At 39.7% G+C, this 14,538-nt stretch overlaps 1 protein-coding gene across 1 annotated transcript; it reads right to left on the bottom strand.

Annotated features, from left to right (window-relative positions):
- Window positions 1–7,974: 7,974 nt before the first annotated feature.
- LOC103894637 (1,25-dihydroxyvitamin D(3) 24-hydroxylase, mitochondrial) lies at window positions 7,975–14,363 on the bottom strand. The gene is made up of 9 exons (XM_009274056.1): window positions 14,237–14,363; window positions 13,422–13,518; window positions 12,013–12,104; window positions 11,099–11,210; window positions 9,561–9,706; window positions 9,080–9,246; window positions 8,815–8,893; window positions 8,196–8,390; window positions 7,975–8,085 (listed from the first exon to the last, which is right to left on the bottom strand). Exons 1-9 carry the CDS (start codon window positions 14,279–14,281, stop codon window positions 7,975–7,977), a joined length of 1,044 nt encoding a protein of 347 aa, XP_009272331.1. The 5' UTR covers window positions 14,282–14,363.
- Between the last annotated feature and the right edge of the window lie 175 nt (window positions 14,364–14,538).

Below are 14,538 nucleotides of genomic sequence, written 5' to 3'. Positions count from 1 at the left end.
CAGAAATTATCTTTTTCTTCATAAAAATCCAATGTTTATTCTAAGGCTTCTCCTCAGGGAGGTATACTTTTAACCTGTACCAAAACGTGACTTTTTAATAGCTTCCTTGATGACAACCCAGCATTATTTTGCATTATGTGACAAATTTCTATTCCTCCAATGATTTGTCCATGTTCTTCAAAGCTAAATGTCAGACACCGCTGTACACCTCCCTTACTAAAAACAAACACCTCCAAATTCCTTTACTTACCACCTCACAAGTAATCTCTTCCTCATTTACTGATGAATAATTTGCATTAAAATGTGAAAGTGAAATTTTTTAGCAGAAACTCCATTTCATAAAGAATTTTATTTGGTCACTACCCTTGCTTGGAAAATATCCTGAGTTTTTACTAAGTATTTTTAGAGATGTCATCCATGCTTCATTATAGGCTATTGAATTTTTTATACACACACACAAATGTTTCATTCACTTTGACTTTTGAAAAATGTCATCAGTGAAACACTCATGAGAAAAAGAATGTCTGTTTCATCTTGTAAAAATATTTAAACAGAGCATTGGCTTCAATTTAATTTTAAAGCAGAAAAACTTTTATTTTTTCAAAGCTAGAGATTACAATTAACACCCAGAATTAGTATGCTATTTAATATAGTAAAGGCATATTGCTGTGGATCAGATAACATTAGCAATTCAAATAGGTGATTTTTTTAAAAAAAAAAACCTAGCAGTTAATTGTGTCTTCTTTGAAGTTATTTAGAGATTTTACAATTCTGCAAATTTCACAACTTGCTTCCGTTAGGTAGAAAATCCAAGATGCTCCGGGGTTTAGTCTTTAATGATTAAAAACACCTTTCTGTGGCATTCCAATCTCTTGTACACTTATTAAAAGGCAGAAGCTACAGTGGAAGCTTCCAATAGGAAACTAATAATATGTCCAGGGTGTCCAATTACTTGAGAAATTTATATCAGTGTGTTCAGTGACTGCGTACGAGATATCTCCTGTTTTGCTTTCTTTTTTAGTGGAGTGTGTGCTTTGAAGCTTTTCACTTGCACTGAAACGAGATACTGAATGTGTGTGTCACAAGGAGCAATGTATATTTAAAGCTTTTCTTTTCTATTACTCTGACTTTCAAACATAGCCAGAGGGAAGACAGGATCATTCTGGAGTACCAAAACTTGGCACCTCCTGAACCAAGCAAAAGATGCGTGTGAACAAAACTATCTTCATTTCTTCCTGCCCAGAACCTTGCTCCCGAAGTCTTCCTTATTCTACTGATGCTCTGCAGGTCCCATTCAAAATGACTAAAATTTGGATCCTAGCTGAGGCCTTTTCCTGTGCTTTACGGTAGGACAGTCAGTTTAATCCTATCAACTTGCACCCTCAACATAATGAGTGTGTTGACAAAGTACAGTTGGGTATCTGCAGCCTGCGGTTGAATGTTCCTGCAAAGCCATCAAAGCAGCTCCCAGTTTTAGGACTGAGGATGGCCTTTGCTCATGGATTGAGCTGGCTCTTGGCTGACCCCTGATCAGATATGTGGGTACCTTTGCCCGGAACCAAGTGGGACTAAGCTTGATTCAGGCATTGACCTCATCTGCAAAACTATTTGTGATTTTCATTGGTATAACTGAGATAACAAGGGCTTTTTTGTGGGAACTTGAAAGTCTAGATAAGTGCAACCCGTACTGCCTGAGGTGTGAGTTTTTCAAAGACTTCCTTCCATTATTTCCATTAAATTTAGAGAACATTTTTTCCTTTCTTCACCTTGAGCCAACTCCGTGCTGCTGGAAGTCCATCTGACAGTGAGGGTACCCTTTAGTTCAAGGTAAGCAAGACCTGCACCATTCCCCCGCTTCTCTCCTATCTCCTGTTTTTATGTGGAACACAGTTTAATAGCAGGATGAATCAGATGCGATTTGTTTGATTTATTATCAAGTATCTAGGCACCTAAGTAGATAGCGGAGGGTAAAGTATCATAAACGTGCATACCAATTTGGGAAGACCAAGAGGTAACTCTCATACTCAGAGTTCCCCTTTATTGCCTTGTTGTGCTCCCTGCCAGCTGCTGCCTCCGCTGCCTTCCCTCCTCCTCTGACATGCGGTGCCTGGAGTTCGTTCAACACACTTAACAATTAGAGGCAAAGAGTTCAAACTTGTCGAAAGGAACATGCCCAAGAAAGCAAAGTATAGTTTACCCTGATTATAAAATGCATTCCATTCCACACTTGTTTTGACGTTGTCCCTTGGAGACAAATATTTTGTCTTATAAAGAAGTCTCATTGTTGCTTTCCTTGTCAGGAGGAGGATTGCTCCATAAGTGTTCAGCTCCATCCAAACCCCACAATGTAAAGATTTCTAAAACTCCTTCTGGATCCAAATACTATCGCTTAAGTTTAACTTTTTGTGTTGTTCCCAAGCCACAGGCTACTGATCATACAGCTGAGACAAAAACTATGGACAAGAGTTGAAAGTCAATGTAGTCCTTCCTCTGCTAGCAAAGAAGAATACAGAAGATAAGGTCCAGATAGGTATTGTATGAGGTGTTAATGCACTTCTGGATAAACAGACAAGAAAGAAGTGAACAGTAATATTCACACAGAGAGTTGGGCTGTCTTGGAAAAAGTACACTGTAATGTTGAACCAGACCCCAAGTGTGGTCTCCATCCGTACCAGTTACACTTCCCTGCCCAAAGAATTGTACTGATTCTGTAGTGGCTGATACCAGTTTCATGTTAGTTTACATTTCTCAGTGTCGACAAATGTATTCCTGGTTTATACCTTGGTGTGTGAAAGGGATTTAAGGCAGTGGGATTGCAGCCCTGAGCTACAGTACAAGAGAGCGGAGAGTTGGCAGAAAGGTCAGGACGTGTGCTGTTTCTGTGACAAAACAATTTAGCATCTCTGTGTTTTTTAGTCTCTTGAAAGCTAATACTCAGAAATACCCAAGAATAAATGTAAGCTCATAAGCATAATGCTCAGTTTCGTAATGTAATACTCATACTTTTTCCCAAGCCATGCCTGGAAGGACACATAAAAAAAATTGAATGCAGCCACCCACACTACGGCATATCAATCCACAAGTTATCAGAACAACACACGCATCCAGGGTAAGAGATTAATGAGACTGCTTGTGGTTTCAACCTCAATAGGCCCTTTGTTTCAATTATCTGAAGTGAAAAGGCAGCTTTTTCTTCTAAAGCTACAACCCTTATGTTAATTTTGGATATTTGTGCCCCAAAAGACATGCTGGAAATTGTTAAACTTTCTCCTTTTATAAAAAGTGATAATGCATTAAAACCCCCACACATACGCATGCAGTCCCGCTGAGGTCAAGATGATGTTTCACATATTTAAAATTAAGCACATGCTGAGTTGTTCTCCTAAAATTTGTTCTAAAATGAACTTCAGCTATGAACATCTTGCAGAATTAATTTTTCAGAGCTTGAGTTATTTTGCCTCATCAGTTAGTTAAAGTCAGCACTGACACAGACATGGATTCTACCTGTAGTTCTTGAGAACAAAGAACCTTCTCAGTGTGGAAGAAGCCAAACTAGAACACATTATCTGTCATCTAATCACAGCACTGAAAGGTGTATGCAGAGACTGACTCAGAGCATACTATATAATAGCCAGCTTATAATGAACAGAACATATATGAAAAATGCCAGATTGTCAGTCCTGAAAACTGGCATTCTTTATTCATAAAAAAGCGCAGATCAGTTGGCTCCAACTTTGTCTATATCATTCCCACTAACATGCCCAAAGCCTGAACAGAATTGACTTCCTTTTGGATATGTAAACCTCGTTCACTTCCTTGTTGAGAAAGTTAATGTGGAGGCCAATTAATTCCATTCATTTTACGATCCAACTATCCTCCTCTGAGGAGTAACTGTAGGAAGCGATAACAGGGAAGTAGTGTTGTCATTGTCTTTTTAATAAGTAATTCTGAATGAGCAAATCATTTCAAAGAGGCAAAGAACTGAGCTGAATTTATCCAGCTGACCATAGGCAAAAGGTTTCATAGACATTTATTAATCTCAGAAGCATCGCGCTGTTTTTCACACTTCTGAAATACGAGAAAAAGCAAGCCATATGCGTTTCTTAATGTGAAAGTCTGCCTTGGTCATTCATTATCTGTGTTGTTTGATAATTACCTATTTCCTAGGTAAATTGCTTTGGACATTTACTTTGAGGTAGCAGATTAATGAAGTTCTTTGAAAACTTCAGGAACTTGAAAATCTACAAAGCTTCCGGAACAAAATTTTCCAGGTCAGTAGTTATTGTACTTTTAGAAATCCAGGAGACAGCATACATTTGTACCTCAGCTCATATAGAGTTGGTCAAAACCTTGCTCAGAGCAACACTTGTATAGATCTTTGGGTCCACTAAATTTAAATAGCGAAAATAATAAGCAGTCCAGTAAGCATGAACCTGTGATTTACTACACAGAAGCAATAAAGGATTTCGAAATAGCTGATCAAGGTCAGTTCAACTAGATAACACCTCTTCTCTTTCGTTGTCTTTAGAAGTTAAATTGTCGGCGCATTTGTGAGCGATGTGATATGCCTGGAACTGAACAATAGTCCTGACTTTCTGTTAACACCTGTTTCGTATTGACACAACTCCATTGGCTCTAATGGAGTAATACTAGTTTATAATGCTATAAGAAGAGACTTCGTGTATATTATTGTTGTAGAAGCTTGGGTAGATCTCCCCACACAGTCTTGCACCTTAGCACGAGCTGCCAAAGCTCCCCGGGGATCGGGTGAACACCTACGGTCTCCCAGCCCACCTTCCCTGGGCTCTAGGACCCAGTGCTCCCGGCTGTCAGATTAGTTTCAGCAGCACAAACTACAGCCACTCTAAAAGACACATTGCAATATGATTTTCAGAAAAGCGACATTCTCACAGAGTGCTGTACGATTTTTCTTACACCATCATTCACTCAGCCGGAGGCAGCCTTGACTTGGCAAAGCCAGCATGGTTTTGATAACTGTCAGATTTGCTCTTTGTGTAACCATCAGGCTGTCAGTCACAGTGCTGGGTGGATGGCTTTTTTTTTAAATACATCATATCTTTTGATCCTGCAAAGGTTCAAACTGTTTTCATCCTTCCTCAAAACTTTATATTGATTTTATCTTGTCATAATAGCAGAGAAATGTAACAATCCCATCCCTGGAGGCCTCAGTACTGTGCATGCTGGAGAGAGAGTTCAGACTGTGCTATGGATGCAGAAAGCCTCCTAACATTAGCATTCACTGAGGTCTGATAGGATTAGACGGAGGGAAAGGGACTGTAGGCGTGGATTGAACACAATCCTGAACACTAGGGCTAGCCTGGATTGAAGGAATGGCAAGAAGATTAATGGCACAAAAGGAGTTTGGCATCAAAGCTCTGTGCTGCAGGGCTTAACGCCCCTGCTAAGGGGAGTTGCTAACCCGGGGTCCACCTCCCTGGGCTGGTCCTGCGCGAGGCAGTGCCCACTATACCCTCCGGCCAGGAGCTGGGCTTTGCAAACAGTTTCCCAGCTAGGGTGTCTTGTAGCACACAATCGAGCAACTTTGGGGTATCACAAAGCAGAAGTTTCTCAGTGGTGAATTAAAGTAACTTGATTTTGTGGAGTTTCACGTTCAAGCCCAGTGAGGATATTAAGCAGAGGGATGAAAGTACCACAGCAACTTTTTTGCAAGAAGTTACCATGAAAGACAAGATTTTGGTAATGCTACAAAGACTTTATAATAAACTATGGAAGACTATTTATAGAAAAAAAAATATAAATCTTTATTTTATTATAAAATTGACTAGAAAGGTTTTCATAATGCACAAATTGTTTTACGTAATATGGTTACATTCACATGTCTGAGTACAACAGCAGAGGAAAATGAACATAAAAACCACAGGAGACAGACCAACAAATGCTAAGAACTTGTATCGTTTCAGAATGTAAAAAAATAAAAATAACCATTCACGGTTATATACATAAACCTGTACTTGAAACTGCATCATGGGAAAAATACACTAGTGACCATAATAGCTAACATACGGTATTACATGCAGGGCAGTGACAGCTTTAACCTTTAGATACAGGTATTGAAATCTCCACAAGAAATAGACCTCTTCAAAATGTTTAGGAACCTTATTTCCTGTGGTTCTTTGAAACATACATTTTATATTACTCATCTGATGAAGTAACTATCCTGTTAGGATAATCATCATTTAATAGTGGCAGAACCCATAGGATTCCAGTGATTCCATTTATGGACAAGGCCTTTCATGCAATAAAAGACCACTAAGGTTTTACAATAAAGGTGTGATAAAATGGCTTGTGTGGGAGTTGGAGGCATGAAACTCTATGGGTATGAGCAGAGGATGTGGCAGGCACAGTATTGCAACTGTTCAAATCAAAGTACTGTGCAGGCATGAGGAATAAATCCTGTTACACACCTTTGTCCTTATTTCCCTTTTATTAAGGAAGGGAATAACATTAGGGAAAGTATACTTCTTTAATTACTCTAATTTTTAAGCCCTGTTGTTAGCCTTATTACAGACTGCCATCTTACTTCTCAGTTTAATTCATGACATTGGTAATTTGATAAGGACTAAGCGAGTTTCTTTTCCCCTAAGCTGACTGCTCAAAGCTCTTCAACTCTGAGCTAACAGGACCAGTTCAGTCGTGACTGTTCCCCCAGGTCCTATATGATACCCACAAACTGGAAACCAGCTCTTTCCAAGCTAGCCTGTTGAACAGCTTGAGGCTATAATAATTTCACTGTGCGCTAACAAGAGCTATACACAACACTCCACAGCTCATTATCAAGCTCTACCCCGTACAGTCCCTCAGCTGCACTAAATCAGTATATTTGCATAGGTATATCAATGTGCATGGTATTTTTCTTTCCTTTTAACACTGCTAAGTACAGTACAGCTGACCCAACTAACCACATTTTTCCAATAAAACAGTATGGGAGCTTTTCTTGGTACTATTTCTGGCTCAGCAATTGTTCAAGGGACACGTGTTGCAGTTTCTCCACTGGTTATCATAGGCCTTGACTTTCCCAGTCGATGTATATTTTTTCAGAGAAGGCAGCAGCAGGGTTGTCATTTATTTTCTGCAAGCTGTATTAAAGAGAAAAAGAATCTATATAGTGATCGACTGTTTAAAAGCAAATAGCACGGAACAAACTTCAGTTAAAGGAGTTAATGGAATTAATACCCTTACTCAAGTTATACTGGGCAGTTTTTTCCTATGGTGTTGGCCAGCAAACCAGCAAAAAAATATCTCCCCTAGTATTTAAATGTCACTTAATTTCTAATTTGAGGACTTAATTCTAGATCAAACACCCATTTATCCAATTCAGATGTTTATACAAATAAGCTTTTTTGTTAGCTTATTTGTATAAGCTTGTGAGCAGAGAAAATCTTACATTCAATTTTTTTGAAAGTTGCAACATTGCATGACTATTTACAAATAGATATTTCTTTTCTTTGTCCTTCTGCCTAAAATCAAGTTTTCTAATCTAAACTCTGTAGTACCTTGGTGTACTGTTCCTTAACTAGGGCATTTTCTTTTTAATCTGTACATTGATGCTCAAAATCAAATACTGTTTTTCAGGAAATATCTTCTAGAAATGCAGTGGAGAAGTTATAATATAACAAAATAATGGCTATCATTTTCCCCAACAGTATATACATTTTGATTTCCCCATCTCTGATCTGCATCATGCACAGAAGACATGCTCTCTTGGAGTTTAAAACTAGACAGCAAACTTCAGAGCCATAAGCCAAACAAAATTTGTCTTCTTTTGTAGTACATAGAATATTTTCTGTTAAAAGTAACAAAACATGATGGCATTTAATACATCTCACATTGCTTAGAAAAACATCTGTTCTCCTACACTCGCAGTTCTATGAAAATTCTAAATGAGGTTCAAAGAAAAGTCTCATGTATTCAGGAGACCCTTATGCACATACCTTATCGTCTGTGAAATGCCACGGGAAGCTCCCGGCTGGGAATCAGTATTCCTGAATGGAGTGTTTCTACTGGCTTCTTGTCAGTTGCTACAATTTGGTATTTGCGAATGAGCTGAAACACAAACATTTCAGTTAGCATGCTTTGGCTTCTAGATCTTCTGATCAGGGTAAATGTTGAACAACCCAACATTGTGTATGGAGTGCCATTTTTAGAATATTTACCCAGCAAAGGGCCAAGTGAAGCTGTAGCTCTGCTACGCGGCGCCCGATGCACATCCTCTTCCCAATGCCAAATGGAACATGAGAAAAAGGGTTTATTACGTTCTTCTGAAACCAGCGCTCTGGTTTAAATTGAGTCCAGCCATTGAAGTACTCCTCATTGCAACCCAGGGCATGGCTATTTATCATTAGTACGGTCTATAAACAAAGCAATAGAGAGAGTCTCATTACAAATTGGCTTAGAGCTACCAAGTGAATCAGCTTGTTAACGGAAAAAAATAATGCAACAGTAAAGGTGAGGCAGTTTCCTCAGAAGATGTCATGTAATTCTCTGAAGATTAATTCAAACACAGAAAAGGTCATAGTTTCCTCAGAAAATCACTGGAAAGTTTGAAAAAATTTTTTGAAATAGCACACCAAAATATTTTTGCCTAATCCAACAGCAGTGCAGGGAGGTATGGTTTTCAGTTTATGGGAATTCTTGGTGTGAATTCCTCTTTCCTTATCCTGGGACTCATCCTTTGGCAAAGTCATTTTGAAACCGAAATATGACCAACTTCAATGGCTTACGGGACAGTTAATTAACGACAAAATATTCTAATAGCTAAATTAATTGACTTACCCCTTTGGGCAGTACATAATCTCCCAGAACCATTTCTGTGTCGATGGTGCGAGTGGTAAATGGCACCGAGGGTGTTAATCTACAGTGAAAGAAACAAAATGCGTTAGATTTCCAGTATTTTTCTTCATGTACCTGTCATAGTTTACCCTAAACAACAAGGTGAACAAAATTATATATACTAGAAAATTCTTTCTCCCTCGTACACACTAGCTGGTAAAAAACTTTGTGATAATTTTGCTTTTTGCAAATTATTTGACAATTTTACCTCATGGATTCTTTCAGACATGCTTTTAGGTAAGGCATATTCTTCAAATTCTCAGCACTTGGACTCTCATTAGCAGCCAAAACACTCTGTATTTCCTGGAAAAGCTTTTGCTGAACATGTGGATTGCGTGAAAGGTTATACAAAGCCCACAGTAAACTATTGGCCGTCTGAAACAAACCAAAAAGAAATGTAAGACCTCCATTTGTGATGACAGAAAAAAGAAGTTGCCAAAAGTTCAAAGCAACATTTATGGCTGGTCACTGCCTTACAGAATTTTGTAAGCCTAAGGGATTATGAGCCACCCGAGTTGTTCTCTAGGAGTAATGAACAGAAGAAAGAATCTAGTGATTTCAGGTACAAATTTACTTGCATCTAGGCCACCGAAGCAACTACAGGATTAGCGCACTCTCAGATGTTATGGAAGAAAGCAGGGAGTTGGAAGGATGCTAATTTTAACAAGCTCTTGGAAAGTCAGGTTTACCGTTTCAACTCCAGCAATCTGGAGCTCCGCGATGGCAGCGTACAGCTCCTTCTTGGAAAGTTGTCCTCCAGAATAGATGTCACACAGGAAATCCTCCTGAGGGTTGGCAGAGTGCTTTTCCAGTCGACAGTCAATTGAGTGCTTGGCTGAGGAGGGAGGAGCAGGAGGCAATTAATGGAAAAATCACTGAAAACACTTTAAAAATAAAAGCAAAAATACATCTTACATGCAGGATTTTGAAAGAGGGTGCCAAGCTGTGCTCTTTTTTCAAGCAACGAGCATTATACTGAATAAATAATGGTATTTTCACTTTTTAAATGAAGAACTCGGTCACAAAAATCACTTCTGAATAGAAGGAGCTCCTGCAAACTATTAGAAATTCTGCTTTCTTAAATTAGGAAAGGAAATCAGTGATGTGTTGAGTGAAATATTTAGCAAGCAGAAATACAAGTGTGTGAAATTTATTAGGTTGGATTTTCAAAGGGGATCAAGGTGTTAAAAAATCAAAGAGACTTAGCACTCAGACCCCCAAGGGGAAATTTAAGCCTTTGATTTACTATGAGAAGGCAAAAATAGATGCCAAATTTCTGCATGCTGGTTTTTTTATTTAAATATAGAGGACTGGATTTTGCCCACCCTTTCTCATGAATATCCCAATTGTTAAGACCAGTTCCTAGTAAGGAGCTATTCATGTCAAATGAAGGTGTCAAACTGGTTTTTCTGAACAAAACTGGTTTAAAGTGTCTTTCCTAATACCCATAAACTAAGAAGCAATAAAATAAGTGCACGTGTGGCTGGCATGAGCAAAACTCCTGAAGTATTAAGTACTCAAGTATCTAAGAGAAATATATCACTCAGCGCTACAGCCATCCAAGTGCCAAAACCTTTCTTAATCTTTAGCTATCACTGTCACTAACAAAATATTGAAAAATACAAACTTAACTTCATATCTGGATTAGAGTAATTTCTGTAATGTTGAAAGCTGATTCATCTTAAATAAACAGAAACTGTTGTCAAAAAGCCAAACTGATCTTATGATTTAAATTGCTTCTGTTTTTAAGGCTTATGACTAAATTCCAGGTTGTTCAGAAAATCTATAATTTCTTTTTTTAGCAAACAGGCTTTTGTTGCATGTAAAATTCTTGTTTCTCAAGAAAACAACTCCCTTTGAGGTCCCTTTGAGAGAGGTCCCTTTTCTCACTCCTGTACCTTGCCTTTAAAGAGATCATGCACTTGCTGGCTATTTACTTTTATGACAGATTAAACTGGACTCATGACGTTTCTGGCTCCCAAATTTCTGGGGCTTCAGTGGGGTTTGGGTATTGCCCCACAACCAGACCTAAGTGTTAGTCATAAGAAAACAGCGCTCCCGTGCTTGGAATAGGTTTGTGGTCAGCTGCAGCAAAGGTGTCTGAATCTGTGCTGAAGGCAGCAATTAACAGCAGTGTAGGGCAGTAGCAAGTATGAAGAAAGTTAATTCCACCAAGCAGGAAACAGGGACGAAGGGAAAGGAGAGAAATCGTGTTTAAAACAATAACCTGTTTTAAATATATCATCCCATGCTTTAGTATGAGCTTGCCAGACTTTTGTGTTCAGACCCTTGTGAAGTTCCACGGGGGTCACCATCATCATTCCAAAAGTAGCCATCATCTGTCGTGGAGAAAGTTTTTGCAATCTTTCTTTAATCTATCTACTTGCAATCTGTGAACAACATTAAACTGTAAAGTGTGAGGCAATTTTCAGGAAGTCAAGATTCTGGCAGATTTTCCATCCTGGACAGAAAGGATGAGTCTCAACCTACTTAGACTGCATCCAGCTAAAAATTAGGGACAGCCAGTGGAAGATAGGAGGCTTCTCTCGTGGGTGATTCATCCTATCTATTTTACACACCTGTTTTACAATGGGACAAGCCACCCTTTGGCAGTGCCTCTCTCTCCCTTGACAACAGATGGAGCTAAAAAACTAGGCTAGGCTAGATGCCTACCTTTTAGATGGCTAAAATCAGGCAGATAAATATCACCGGAGTCCAAGTTGCAGCAAGATGCGCAGCAGATGTGCTTACAGGAATGACTAACCTCCAAATCCAGCATATTTGCATAATCCTACACAACTCCAAGAGTCCCACCCAACAAACAGCAGTGTTGCACAACAGGTGTCTCAGAGGGAGAGGAAAGTTAACCAACCAACCTGACAACTATATTTCCAGGATTACCCTGATGTCCACACACAGCATTTTTCCCTTACATATTTAGGCATCTCACAAATGGGACAGTCAGATGGTCAGTACTAGCTTTGCACATATAAGTGTCACCTTGGATGCGCAAGGCTGCCAATATACATGTAGCACAGAAGCTTGAGTTTCTTTTTTCAGGTGACCCATTTAAACTGGTATCCTCTTAATAGTAGTAGGGGCAGAAAATCACTACAGCCCCCGGTAAAGACCCTTCCATACCGTTTTTACAGCCTTGATGAAGTTTAGACTTTCTTCTTCTACATCCTGCTGTAGGAGACCAAACCTCTTTCCATACAGCACCAGGCAGATACCTGTTGTTAAGCAATATTGTCATTAAATGACATAAACAAAAGGGTGCACAGTGTCCACCATTTATTGACAAGGAATGGCTTGGATTATCCTTCTGAAAAATGTTCTATGACTCACACCTGTGAGAACAGCACTTCAAAACACCTTCTGCACATTTGCCTCAGACCCAAGTAGCAGTATATCTAGCTAAGTTGCCCTTACAGTAGCACTTTCTTCACAAATAAGCATCACCACTGATCCCCTCATGAGCAGCAGATCATTCTGCCAAGCAGGGCTGGCATATTTGGCAAATAAGCTATTAGCCAAAGCTACTGAAGAGAACTGAGTCGCAGCAAAACTGGGTCTGAAGAGGCCATCTAGTCCAACGCCTCCTAACCCTTTCCACAGCCAGAAACCACATGCAAACACTTGAACCATCCCACACCCCACAAGTTTCCACCTTTCCACTTGCAAACTGGGTCTGAAGAGGCCATCTAGTCCAACGCCTCCTAACCCTTTCCACAGCCAGAAACCACATGCAAACACTTGAACCATCCCACACCCCACAAGTTTCCACCTCTTTCCACTTGCCTTTTTTTTTTTTTTTTTAAAGCTGTCACTTCCTATTTCTCCCTTTCCAAAATCAGACATCACCACTGACAGTGGAAAAGAAAACACTTTCAGGAACTCAGTACACAGGTTGCTGAGATGAGCCAGCCAAGAGCAGACAGGTCTGACAGAGCTCGTTTGGTTACACACTATATCCGACCATCCCTCTTGTTGGGAACCACTGATGCAGTTTCCTCAGCCCTAAGTCATTCCTGGCAGATGGTTCCTTAATGTACTCTGAAAGGTTTCTAAAGATGGAGGCTCCTGTCTTGGTAACTTTTTCCAGTGCTTCTCAATCCCAACGTAAACATTTTAAACGGGATTTTCCAACCCTTGTCTACAATGAATACTTCTTCACTGTTATTGGATCATTTCATTGATCTTGTGCTGCTGATAATTAACAAATATCAGATGGACAAAAATGGTCATGTGCTATCTGATCCCACTCTAGATAAATGCACTGTGATTCCACAAGTTTTGGATTTATAAGTCACTATTTTTGAATTTTTTTACAAGCCATATAGATAACCAGACAGAAGAGTTTGTATAGCTGCTGATGAATTTTGCACATGTACTGATAGCTCCCTGGCTTTTCTGCAACCCACTTTCCATGATGTTGTAGCTGATAGCTCGGAAATAGTCAGCCTACACATTCATCACTGATCATACTTTAACTGGAATGCCATGGCAGGTACAAAATGCACACCATTCTTAGGCAAAAACCAACTTACTTTCAAATGACCATTTGTTGAATTCTGAATAGACATCTTCCATTTGTCCACTGTGGTTACAAACATCATCTATTCTGTGCATGAAGTCCTCCAGGACCTAAGCAGTGGAGAGAAGAGAGAGAAGAAGGGAACAAAATGACATCAACTAATAAAAATCCTGTTTAATTTAACACTTCAGCTGTCTTTTAAATAGGTAACAATCTCACATGAGAGAGGAATACTTATGTTTCCTGTTCGTTGAACAAGATTCAGTTCCCCCCGTGTTAACACGTGTTTGGATTTTACATGACTCTCGTGCTATTGCTGCTTGTACTTCGATGAACTGAGCTTTCCTCCACAGGGATGAAATGCTTCAGTCTGATGCTGGGATAATACTGGAGTTTCACAATAAAGAAGATTAAGCTGTTTGTCACAGATGCTCCTCAAACTCAATGAGGAACACAGAGGTTAAAGAAGGAGGTGTTCCCTGACGGGAGGAACACAAGAACGAAGCAGTAAAGGCAAAAAACACCGAATGAAAGAAAAGTAAGCAAAAACTCTGTTTGAAGGAGCCCGTATCATTATGGAATCATCTTATTGTTCTGTGGAGACAGGCAATCTCAACTACAGTTTCTGTGTGGTCTCACTTTTGGTCAGACCCTGATAACCAGTTTGCACTTCTTATTCCCTGAATGATTTCAGACTATTAACTCATGGTTTTACCACTGTAGAGCAGATCAACAGCTCTCCAGGTAAACCTGATCACTTGATCTGCTTTTATTTCCCAGCTGTCCAGGGGAGAGGGGAGAGAGAAAGAATTTCTCAAAGCGCAGTACCTCATTGATTGTGGTATCCAGTTTCGCAACTTCCCTGGGTTTCATTAATTTCTTTTGAAAGGCACTTCTTACCCTCTGCCAGTCCCTTCCTTCCCTAGATTGAATTAAAAACAGCGAGGCTGAAAAGAGGAAGGCTTAAAGCAGAAAGAAAGACCAAAAAAACCCCGAACCCACCGCATGTGCCACAAGACATCGCCGGGCGCCGACGCCCCTTCATCGCACCACCGGGCGCAAACTTGACGCCGCAGCCCCTTCTCGGGGGACAGGGGATGAAACCCGCTCCGGGCGGCAGAACAGCCGCC

The sequence above is a fragment of the Aptenodytes forsteri genome, unplaced genomic scaffold, assembly GCF_000699145.1.
Source record: "Aptenodytes forsteri isolate BGI_AS27 unplaced genomic scaffold, ASM69914v1 Scaffold159, whole genome shotgun sequence".
NCBI classification, from domain to species: Eukaryota; Metazoa; Chordata; class Aves; order Sphenisciformes; family Spheniscidae; genus Aptenodytes; species Aptenodytes forsteri.
Note: the sequence above shows the minus strand (reverse complement) of the source record. Positions and strands in the feature narration are given on the sequence as shown.